The following is a 12792-nucleotide window of genomic DNA, read 5'->3' as shown; positions in this document are numbered from 1 at the left end:
TTTTTTTCACCTTCTTCAGCTATGCTATTGACTGAACAAAAGTTATTTCTTCTTTTTACACACTTTGCATAATTTGCCAAAGCAGACCCCTGATGAAAATGAGCATTTTGAGTTCCTTCATTCACCAGTGAGAAAATCAAAAGTCATCAACAAGGAGTAATTCAAGCCATGTAAAAAGTCAGTGAAGAAAAGTATGTCTGCCCATGTAAAGAAGAAATGGAAAGCTTACCTTTGGACCTGCTGGCCCAGGCAGTCCAAATGCTCCTGGCCGTCCTGGTTCACCCTGCAAGTAACAGAAATATCACTGCTAAACACAATTCTTTTCTATATAAAGGCTGGACTAGCTCAAACTAGTCAGTACGTGCAGTTAGAAACACTGACAGTCCTGAGTGCCATTATAAAGAGATTTGAAGGTTTACAGTGTATCTGACTCACAAAAATGAAAGCAGAAAGAAAGAAAATGAAAACTGAAGCAGCACTTCATCTACTCACAAAACACAAACAAGTAGTAAAAAATGAGTTCCCTAAGTTGTGAGATGGATTCCTTGGAGCCAGCATGATGCACTTGTTCTTGAATTGTCACCTTGCAGTGTATAAACATATCTTATAGGAAATTCTGCAAGTACAAGAATGATACTGTCTAATCCCATGCCATGTGTGATGTGATGAAGCTGCATCAGTTCTGGAAGCAATATTGAAAAATTGTCACAGTTTTTCCAAAGTAGGACAAGAGTGGAGCAAAGAAGAAATGGGATGTAAGGAAAAGAGCTTTTTTGCTGTGTGTCACTCCTTTTGTGTGCATCATCTGCCTTCCAGAGAATCCTTTCCCTGCTTCAGTTGCCACCAACTGACTGCCACAAAGGGACAATGAATGACATGGTGAAAGTTCAACGTCAGGTTGAAGATATTTCTAAGAGATGGTGATCAGGCAGGGGAAAGGATATAAAACGCTGAAACACACTTCTATGAGATACTGGAAACATATTTGTGGTTCTGTGTTTCAACTGTAGTTCTCTTATAGGCAGTATTTGGTACCCTGCATCCCTCCTTGAACTAATCATGCCCTCCTCCTCTTCTCTTAGTTTTCATCAGTGCACAAGAGGAGTTGAGGTCTTTTCTTCTGTGACCAAGACTCCCAATTTCTCCAGCCCATGTCTACTGTGGAAACATACGATGGTCTCTTGCACCTTTGCCTTCTCTACTAGCTAAGGACTCCTTGCCAGCCGTAAAACAAGTAGCCAGGCTCTGCAGCTGCAGCTCTTTACTAGCAGCTCCCAAACCACAGGCTGCTTCCCTCCCCTCCTTAATGAATGATGACAGAGCTGCCTTGGAGCCTCCAGCGATGGTTAATCCACAGGACACCTGCCTTGGCTGCAGACATATGAAGGGGGAGTTTTGGGGCTATCGACCTCCTGCCATTTGTTTCTGCTGCTCCTAAAACGGGCACACAAATCCCCCAGACGTGTTCCACTCAAGGCAGATTGATTCCCACTGCCTGCCTCGCACTGAAAAGCAGGATTACATGGGAGGAACAAAAAGGCTTACGGCTTCTCCTTTTGCTCCATCTCTCCCAGGGGGGCCAGGTGAGCCCAGGGAACCCTGTAACAACAACAGAGTTATCATCAGCACAGCATTAACACCCGCTGCGAGTGCAGAGACACGAGCAGCGCATCTAGAGAAGAATAAGAAATGAGGAGAAACATTTCAACACAAACGTTCATTATTTACAGTTTCTGGAGGAGCTGCTGCTGACATTAACACACTGGGGACGATTGATGAGCTGTTAATGAGGAACTAGGCACTCTCGTCCACTTCAATCATTTAAGAATAAATTACTATATAAAAGCTCTGGAGCTAATTAGACACATAACAACTGAGTCATCTTAATACTATCATATCATATCTTCTCATAGCTTCTCTCTTCACAATTCCATTGTCTCAAAAATTGCATTTTTAATTTTTTCCCCTCCTTGATTATACAGCATTCATCCCAAAGCTCAGAAGCCCCTAGGCAAAGCTATAATACACATAAGTAGTAAGCCTAAAAAGCAAATAGTAAAGAAGCCTTGATACACTCAAGTCCTCAGGAATGACCCTGGCCACTGGGAAGTGAGTCCCAGAGCTGTGAATATGCAAAGGTGTAGAAAACAAAGAAACAGAAAGCCAAACACCACTTAAATTCAAAATTTTACCATTTAAAATCTTCCTATGCACCAGGATGAATGAAACTAAAGATGCTGAGATTGATAGCTCCCCAACTAACAGGAACAGCAGCAAATGTGGAGAAAAAGCAAGTTTGCTGCCTGCAGCTGGCAATTTAAAGAACAAATGGAGAGTGGAACAAACAACAGGCAAGTCAACACACAATGAGGAACTGGCTTAGTGTTTTCACTAATAGGCACTGCAGCAGTTCTGTCTTAGGTGTGTTATTAAAAAAAGGCTCAAGTGAGAAACAGACACGGGCACTGCAAGCTGCCACTGTAGGCTGTGATTGTACAAGGCTGGTTTGTTGTGTGTGTTACTTGGAGAGGCATCTTGCCTTGTGATCTGGAACATTAGGTAGTTTGTAAGAGGTGGGAGAAGTTTAAACTCCTAAAATTCCTCCTGCAAACGAGGATTTGATTAAGGGATTTCCAACAGATGTGTCCAAAGTAAATGCTAGTCAACAGAAATAGCTCAGTACTGGATTTAATTTTTGGGTTTTTTTAAGATGATGACACAGTAAGCCACTAAAGGCCACCACAGTCCAAAAGTTATTTATGTTCAGTGCAAGTAAAGGCACAGTAATCTTTGGCCTTCTATGTCTCATATTGAAGAGACTCTGGTGTTTCTGTGTGTATTAGCACTGAGTTCCTGTTCTATTACATTTATGTATTTTGGAGTTTTACAAAGTTTTGTCAAAACTCATACCTTTGAGCTCTCCACATATTTGTCAAATATGGCTGAGCATCATCAATAGGTTTAAAAACTTTAGGCTACTCTTTGATGAAAACCAGTACAATATCACAATCTCCTTTTCTGAGCACCTTGCTAACACAAAATGAAACAAAATATAATACAGAGGTAAAACAAAAGACTTAGAAGAGGGTTGGTTTTCATTAGACTTCCACAACAGCTTTATAAACTCCTAAACTTTTCAGAGTATAACTAATAAAGACTTGGACTTACTTTTTCTCCTTTGTCCCCTTTCAGCCCAGGAAAGCCAGGAAAGCCTTCTTCACCCTACAACACCAATGGAAAAAATACCTCCTATCAAATGCCACATTATTCAGTGGTATATCTGTGGACTTCAAACACTGCAGTTGTCATCTCTTGAGAACTGAGTCTAGCTTTTTGCCCTCACTGTGACAATGCTGTGCTCAGTCACCTGTAACTTGCCCATATTTCAACAGGTTCACTTTCAGTTTTCCATTCCAGTTCACTCCTTCCTTTCCTTTTTGTAATTACCATCCAGAACCAGCAGTTTTCTAAGAAAAAAGATTAGAGACCTCCCCTTGTTAAAAAAAAAATTGAAGCACAGTAACACTCCACTGATAAACCCCCCTGTTGCATATTCCAAGGCATAAGAACTTGAAGTTTGGCATGGCCAACTTACTACAATGCCAAGTTCCCAATGGCATGTGGGGGTTTGTTGTTGTTGTTTATTTGTTTGTTTTTTAGTTTTTTTAAATTTAAATAAATGGCATGAAAATTGACATGGAAAATTTTGGAAAAATTCAAATTTTAAGAGGGATTTTTTTTTCCCTCTAGGTACTCTCATTCAGACAAAAGACTGGGAGCTTTTTCCCCATCTGCTTTTGTTAAAACTCACAAGCACAGAAAAATCCTTTTGCAAGAGCTTTAAATTGGCTAAGAAGTTGATGCATGTATTTCCAAATTATCTGTATATACAAGGAATGCCTAAATATGTAGGTAAATTCAGGCCAAATTCTACCATATGCAATATAATTTGTAACTTTTTTTCGGTAAGTCTAGTCTAGCAGACTTAGATTAATGTATTTCTAGGGCAAGGTTCCCTATTTTGACAATAGAGAGAGTAAAAATCCAGCCTTATTTATTTATTAGTGTATTTGGCACTCGAAGGTAAGCAAAAGATAGTGTCTGAAAAGTATCTGTCCTGCAAATTAAAGTTTTTATAATCACATTTCTTGCCAACTGAACCTTCACGAAGCACTCCAGAATTTGCAATGCAGCTGGTGGTAAAAATCATCTCTGCTATATTTGAATGGCTCTCTAATGACATAGAAAACCCATCAAATAGCAAACGTGATTTTTGAGGAAATCATTTGCTCTAAGAGGTCAATATAACTTGAAGGAACTGTTGTTCCATGACAAAGCGTGTCACACAGGTAGGAGAACAATTTGTGTCTTTCCTATGCAAAGCAAGAGGAGTTTGCATAAGGTCCAGTTAATTAGCTTCTTCTCTTACCTTTTTTCTTTTTTTTTCCTGCCATGAAATAGCAACTGCTCAGCAAAGCTGAACAAATTAGTCCTAGGAGAAGTCAATAAGTTTGAAGCATGTAGAAATATTCATGCAGGACAGGAAGAGTATCCACCAGCTTTTCTCCAAGGAGAAAATTGCACAGAACAGGTTTAACATTCCCTGGGGAAGCACCACTGGAAAGCCTGCAGAGTAGGAAAAGCTCCTACTTCTGTACCTCTGTTGACTTCCAGTAGAATCATTAAAGGCAGAAAAGATCTCCCACGTCGAGTCCAACCATTTACCCAGCATTGCCAAGTCCACCACTAAACTACGTGCTACATCTGCATGTTTTTCCAACACTTCCAGGGATGGTGATTCCTTAACTTCCCTGGGCAGTCTGTTCCATTTGCTTGACCATTTAGAATTGCAAGCATTGTGTAAATATGAAAAAGAAATAGCATTGGCAGAGAGCACAAGGCAGTGGAATAACTGCCAGGCAGACACTGTTGGCAAATGCTCTGGGGTGAAACACACTGGGAGAACAGGTAGGCTCTGGCAGCTGGCATGGAGCCCTGGGGAACAAAAGTCCATCACTTTCTTTGCACAAAGGACAAACCTGGTTGTGCCACTGAGAGGGATCAAAATACACCTTTATTCCCACAGATTGGCTCCAGCTTCAACACAGTGGGAATCAGGTGGTGACATGTAAACCACACGTAGCTGTTTATGCCCTGCAATCCTATTGTCACCCATCTATTTTATGAATACCTGAAATTCAGAGGCTGTCCTTTTCTGCAGAAGCATCACGACCAGAATAGGAAGGTAACAAGGACTTAGTAAATGAGAAGCACCAGCAAAAGGTGATAAAGAAGGGAAGAGTCCATAGCTTCTAAGGCATCTTCCCTTAGGCTTAGCCTATATTTTCTGGAGTAGTTTTACATCTTAGATAGGGTGAACTTTTGCTTTTTTGGTCAGTAGTTTTGGTGGAGAAAAACTTGAATGTGCAGGTAGTGGTACCTGTGAGGTATTTTGCATTAACAAATATTTATTTGCAGTAACAAATAAACTGGGCTTAGGAACTTCTTAAAAGATTAAATATTGCAAACTGAGGATACAACACTAGAAAAGTCACTCTGAAAACTCCATCCTTCATTCCTCAAAGAATTGATAAAAATCCTGCAAGAAAATTAGTAAGGTTTTCTGAGCCATTCTGAAAACAAAAAGTTTAAACAGAATTCAGTAAAAAGGATAGAATTTTGAATTTCTTTGTATTTGCTTTTAAATGGAAGCATTCAGAGCCACAAAATGGATTCAAAGCAAGGGGTAATCACTACTTCTGTTCTTCCAGGGGCTCTCAGAGCAGGGCTCACATGGGCACATGGGTTGTCCAGACTCAATGGACCAAAGGAAATGACACATCATGAGGAGCCTCAAAGCACAGGCAAATTTCAGCTGCTGCAGACAGAATATTGGGGTGATGAAGAATTAAAATACTCCTCTCAGCTTCAGCCAAAAAAGTCCCATAGGTGATCTGGGTAAGGACAGACACACCCAGAGAGGTTCCTGTGTATATCAGCAGAATTACTCCATTTCTATAATTGAGAAAGGATGTTTTCCGGGTGCACCAGCATCCCATGGATTTACCAGACCATTCCAGCCCCAGGTTAGTGATCCCTCCATACTCACCATATACACATATATCTTAACTTCTTGTAGGTTGTTCAAAAAATTCACCTTACTTGGGTTACAGTTACAGGTTACAGCCTCACTACCCCACAGTTTATGGAATACCATGTGTTTATGGTCTGTGACCAAATTATATCCACATTTGCCATGGTGTAACCCCAGCCAGCAGCCAAGGCCCACACAGCTGCTCACTCACTCCCCCCGCAGTGGGATCAGGGAGAGAATCAGAAGAGTAAAAGCTGGAAAACTCATGGGTTGAGATAAAGACAGTTTAATAGGGAAAGCAAAAGCCAAGCACACAAGCAAATCAAATCAAGGAATTAATTCCCTGCTTCCCATGGGCAGGCAGGTGTTCAGCCATCTCCAGGAGAGCAGGGCTCCATCACAGGTGATGGTTACTTGCGAAGAAAAACACTATCACTGCAAATGTCCCCCTCTTTCTCCTCTCACTTTATATACTGAGCATGATGTCACATGGTCTGGAATATCCCTTTGGTCAGTTTGGGTTACCTGTCCTGGCTGTGTCTCTTCCCAGCTTCCCCTGTCCCAAATTTCCTCCCCAGTGTGGCCCTATGAAAAGCAGAAAAGGCCTTGGCTCTGTGCAGGCCATAACAGCAATAACAAAAACATCTCTGTATTATCAACACAAATCCAAAACACAGCCCCATATCAGCCACGGGGAAGAAAAGTAACTCCACCCCAGCTAAAACCACTACAACATCCCATGTAGATCCTGCTATGTCTGAGTAGAGATAATGATGAAATTACAGAAAAAATAACCTTAATTGCTAGATGATATATTCCATCAGAGTGGGAAAAACTAGTGTACAGATTTTGCCATATCCAACCTCGTAACAATTTTTTCTGAGGAGACCTAAAATAGAGAAGGAAGGAATCTGTAGGTATAAGGAGAGATGTAGAGATAGAAATATTCAGTATGACCTAATCCTAGGGAGACATCAGAAGCACATAAAGGAAAAATTCCTCAGTGATGTTTTAAAGCAATCCACTCAAATTTAAATGTTTTTCTTTCCTCCATTTGCAACTCCTCCAGCAGCTGCCAAGTTTACAAACATTTCTTCTAACTTGAGAACAGCTGTGGCCTATAATCACATATTTTATTTGAAACTCTGGGTTGTGGCCTATGTTAGTGAAAATAGAGCAAACTAAAAGAAAAAAAAAAAAGGGGGGGGGGGGGTGGAGAGGGGGAAAAGTCATTCCAAAATGCATGGTTAGCTTCTCATTTTCCTGTCAAATTCAAATAAATCATTGGTGTCTTCCTTTAGCATCCAGAGCAGACAACAGAAGACAGAGGATTCTAAGGTCAATTCTATACATATTATTTATTTTATCTTCCAAATTGGTCTGCATCTCACACAGAAGTGCCACTTTTCTAATCCTGGTATGAAATTAAAATTTCTATCCCTGTCACAAAATGTCAGTGGAGGTGTCATTGGGAGACCTGCAAAAAATCTGCCAAGCAGAAGCCCACGAATCACACACTCAGCATGTTGGCAGCTGCACAGACTGGGGGGGGTCTAGAGCCAAAGTAGGAGGCAAAATGGCAAGATTTGAAAAGAAACAGAAAAATTGGGCAAGATGAAACAAAAACAGAAGTAAAATTGAACTGTGGAATGGTAGCACTTCACCATTAACACCCCTTCTCTCCTTTTTAAATTAACTTCACAGCATCCCTGTGAAATGAGAAGGGGGTTAAGCAACTGTAATATTGCTGTCACCTCATGAGGGTGATCAGTCAGAGGTACAACAAAGGAGAGGACAGGTAAAAGACCCCAGAGTCTGGGGCAAAGACAGAACTCCAGATTTCCTGTGAGTTAGGTCAGTGTCTTAACCATAAATGTATTGTTTCTCCTGACTCTTTGGCCTGCATCTAACTGGGCAGCTTGATGTTCATGAAGAAGACATGAGAAGATAATGGGTAGCTGTCCTACTGCTGATCCATGGTACACACTGAATTGTAACCAGTGTTTGATGAGTGGGAGGACAGAAGAGGTTTAGTGGGGTCTTCAGGTTCAAATGTCTTAGAACACTTCCAAGAGACCTCATGGTCTGGAGGAATGCAATATCTTTCTTTTCAAGGGTTCTCCAGTCAAGGGAATCAACCAATGACATAATAAATATTTTATTGAAATATACTGTAAATTTTAAGGGTTTTTTTTTTTTGTTTTTGTTTTTGTTTTTTTTTTTTTTTTTTTTTCCTTAGAGAGGCAGGGCAAAGACCAGGGTTTCTTTAAAAGCCAGAGATGATCTGCTCATCAACTGAGAGGCAAAGCTGCAGTGGATATATGTCACCTAGCTCCATTTTCAAAAGCTGCTGACCAGACAGGCAGCACAAATGACTGCCATTCTCCAGTGCCCAGATGCAGGATTCTATCAGCTTAATGATGCTAAAGCCCTATTAATATCTTGGCAAATTTGACACCAAAGCTGGCCTAATCTTCTGCTTCAACATAAAATAAGACATTTATCTCAACTTGGACCTTACTGCAGTAAAGAAGAAGGAAGAAATGAAGAAAATCTTCTCTTCTGGGTCTCTGTATTATATTCTGCTTTAATAAACAGAATGGTAATGCGGACATGATACACAGGGGTCATTAGAAGTCATAGGTTCTTCAGGACTACCAGGAAATCCAGCCCAGTGCAAACAACTGTTTAAATGACAACTATTGGCAGTTTTTGTATTTCAAACGTATGAAAGATTTTATGTAATCCATTACATAGAATTCAGTTGTCCCCAAAATGCACTTTCCCAGGAGATACTAATTTTCAAAAGCTCTCTAAACCCTTGAATCTTATCATGAATGTCATGGGCCCCTCCAGGAGACCAAGAAGGGTCCTTCTGACCCTTCATTTTATGATCACAATTCTTCTAGTGAGAGCAGATGCCCCATTTTTCAGAGATTCCAACAGATATCTTTCTCTCAAGAAACCTGATACTCCAAATTTTCATAAAAACAGGCAAAGCAACAGTTGGTTTGCAGCTAATTTGACACATGGGTTACCTATAAGCTTGGTACTGCAGGAGGAAAGATGCATCAGAGCTCACTCATGTGGCACAGCTCTACAGTAATCAAGGTCAGTGTAGAGTTCAGAATAACATAGAAACATCCTAAAGATTTCAAAATTGTCACTGGTGCCTGGAATCCTATCCATCAGAGCTTTCCCCACCACAACATTCCTTCATTCCCTAAACAGGTGATTGCTGAGAGACTGGGGTGCTCAGACACCCCTGGCAACTCCTGAATTTCTGCTTCATCTCCAGCCCAGGCTGAGCCAAGTGGAGAATCCAACTCAAGAAATCACCTCTGCAGCAGAGAGGACAGGGGAGTACATAGGGAGCTCTGCTGTTTGAAATATTCCTGTTCAACAGCTAGAGTTGCTCAGTTGATTGCTGAAACATTCAAATTAAGAAACGAGCAAGAGTTTACAGAGCTGTTTATGATTGAACATAATGAATAGGAGGTAAAATATAATTGGAAATAATCAGTACTATAATCCCACTGCACAGAGGAATAACCTGACAAATATACTGGACTACAGTGAGCTGGGTTTGCAGAAGTAGGACTAATAGATCCCAAAAGTTCATTTTTTCTTGTTTGCATGGTTGGGGCAAGAGGGTCTTCAATTAAAGACACATTTCTTAGAAGCCTTGAAATATGAAAAACATAACTCTGCTCCAGAAATTTCTTTGCCTTGAAGCACAAGATGATGCTCCTTGCCAGCATCTGACATTACTCAGGACCAGACAAACAGCTTGCCAAGTACCAGAGGGAAATGTTCATTGAAACAGAAAAATATTCCAGTCATGTATCATGGCATTGATGAATGAAAGTCCTTCCATCTATAAAAAGAAAATGGTTCTGGTCTTGTGGATGATTTGATACGTATTTGTTGATAGTTTTTATTGCAAAAATAATCTATAAATTCAACCTGCTCTGCTTCTGTGAAGTTTCTGATGTTTCAGAGCTCCACATACCCCTCAACAATTTCAGTAGCTCCAAGAAGAGCTCATTAGGGCAGAGGAGTAATGTGTCAGAGCACTCCAAACTCTAATGTTGATATGCTCTTAACCATCTGCTGCTGCTGATATTCCACATTCACCTCTTAGTCTATCTTCTGGTGCCTCCCTGAAATGTGTACAGAGCTTTTCCTCAGGATTAAATGCATCATCTTGTCCCTGATTCCTCTCCTCCTCGAAGAGTCCCTTTCTTTAAATCTCTCCCTACTGGGTTAATTTGCCAAATCATGGATCATTCTTCCCATTGCTCTTTGCAAGAGCAACATCTTTCCGCACTTCTCTTTAAATGTCACACCCAAACTGAAGAGAACATCTGCCTGAAGTCTTATCACCACCTGCTTATAACTTGCAGTGATGCAGTGCTGTTCATTGCCAAACACACCTGAGGCTGCTAAGTCAAGTCTTTGCCAAAGCTATAAATCTCCTTGATCCAGCCAGACACAGGGGTTGGAACTAGATGATCTTTAAAGTCCCTTCCAATCTAAACTATTCTATGATTTTATGCTATTTCTTTATGAAGTGGTGCTGTTCCCTAGGTCTTTTTCATCTCAGAGGTTATGACAAAGGTCATGATCCTTCTTCCCATTTTACTTGGACACTGAGGTATGTGAAGGGGAAAAGCTCTGGTCAAGATCTTTGGAGCCAGTGACAAGGAAAAAGTCTCCAGAGACCCAAACCTACTCTCAATACCAAATGTATCAGATATCCTTGACTTAACAACCACTAAGGGTCCACACACTGCTTCAGCAGGAAAACAAACTTTTGTTGTGAAAAAACTTCATTTTCCTCATCTGGCACTTAGTACTATGTGTACCTTTATTACTCAGCAGGATCTGAGACCCAAAACACAATCTTCCTGCCAATGACAGAGAAGGCCTTGTGGGCTTTGGGAGACACGAAATCTCAATGCAGTGCTTAAGAAAAAGGACAAGAGATCCAGAACAGGAAAAATTAAAGGTGTTGCACTGGGGCAAGTTAAGAACAGCATAAAATCCAGTGTTGCCCTGTCTCAGCTGCCCACACCTGCCCCTTCAGGGAAGCCATGAACAAGGCACCTGCACCTTCTCTATCATCACAAAGCCAAAAACAGCCCAGCTTTGATCAGTGGCAAGGGGAAAACCCATCTGCTTAACTAGAGAGATTAACCAGCAGGGAGAAGGTCAGGAAATGCTTAGGACAGCTTTGATGGACCAGTGATAGCAACTTTTGTAATGCTTCAGCTCTCTGTGATTCCTTAGGCTACGAGCTGCACTTTCAGAGGGTGTGCTCCAGACTGCTGGGAAAGCTGGTTTATTTCCCACCTAACAGGCAGATAATCCATACCTATCCACTACAATATCACTCTCAGGAGCATTCTGCATTCCAACAAGATTTATCAATTGCAGAATCAAGACAATGTGGGTTTTTTTCATGCCCCCCCTCCCAATCTATTTTCTGAAGAAACATGGAGCTGGCAAATTTCTCTCACATGCTTCCTTTCCTTACTGCCAGTGGATCTTGGCAGAGAAATCCTCTAAAGAAACAAGTGCTTCAGACTTTGCAAACTTCTGGCTGCCAGTAGATGTCATTGCATACCAGCAATGTACCTGCCAGCCAGGGACAATGCTGAAAAGAAATACATGTTTTCTAAGTTTAGGTGAAGAGAAAAAAAAATTAAGGAACCAAGTTACTAACACTCTTACACTGCTGAGAATTAAGCTGTCACAATCACAACAAATATGTGAGCTGACTTCAAGTTGTTTATTGCAATCTGCAGCTGTTATTCTGGGTCACAGAAACCCACAGAATTTATCTAAAACCCTCTAATTATGGTTAAGAAAAAGAACTCCATCAAACCATGGTTATTTAGCTTGGCAGAATGTGCTTTAACTACATTTAAGGGACACAAAAATACTCAGCATGCAGACCAAAATTGGTCTCACACATACAAGAGGATTCAGAACATACTGAGCAAGGCAAATAGTGACATTACTACAACTCACCTTTTAATATGAGGATTCTGGGAAGAAATCACAGATATGAACAACTCCAGTGAACTGCACAACAGCCTTATGAGGTGGATGAGGCATTATTATACAGATGTTTAAGTGCTGGCCTGAGAGGTTAAGTGCTCTTAACCAGCATTCAGTAGCTAAGAATAGTTCCAAATGAAAAACAAACCCAAAACAGATATATAAAAATCCCTGCAGATTGTGCTTTCACTTTGTGTTACCAGGTCAGTTTTACTCACATTACCTTTTATTCTGCAATAAAATAAGAAGACCTGAGCACTAAGAACGTGAGAACATAACCCTGGGGAGGCAAGGTTTCCATAGCCACTGTCTCCAAGGAGCATCAGTGACAAGGCACTGGGGTTTTGCTTTGTCTTCAAATTCCAACTCAATATTATCTGTAAACTTGGAGATGTTTTCCCATTTTGTTACTGTCAAGATGTGCTCACTGAAGGAGCCAGCAGGGATGCTGATGCACCAAGGCTCCTGTTTCTGCCTTAGCCTCTCTGGGAAAACCCTTCAGCTCACCAATCCTGGGTAAACTGGGTGGCATTTGTGAGTTTGGGGACTTGGTAACACTACCTGAACACCACAGCAGCAAGGTGTGTAACCTCACTGGAGCATCTTCCCTGCACTGGGGTCACCATTTCAGC

General features: G+C 41.0%; 1 protein-coding gene across 1 annotated transcript in view; it reads right to left on the bottom strand.

The window, feature by feature from the left end:
* COL22A1 (collagen type XXII alpha 1 chain) overlaps window positions 1-12792 on the bottom strand; it is a gene marked incomplete at its 5' end in the record, with an annotated part of 210599 nt that overhangs the window by 110232 nt on the left and 87575 nt on the right. Inside the window, 3 exons of the mRNA XM_083859503.1 lie at window positions 230-283; window positions 1546-1599; window positions 3169-3222. Of these exons, the coding sequence (XP_083715629.1) occupies window positions 230-283; window positions 1546-1599; window positions 3169-3222 (162 nt within the window). The remainder of the gene's footprint in view (window positions 1-229; window positions 284-1545; window positions 1600-3168; window positions 3223-12792) is intronic.

The sequence above is a fragment of the Zosterops lateralis genome (genome assembly GCF_965231275.1).
Source record: "Zosterops lateralis genome assembly, chromosome: 1".
NCBI classification, from domain to species: domain Eukaryota; kingdom Metazoa; phylum Chordata; class Aves; order Passeriformes; family Zosteropidae; genus Zosterops; species Zosterops lateralis.
This window is presented reverse-complemented; position numbering and strand designations above follow the sequence as displayed.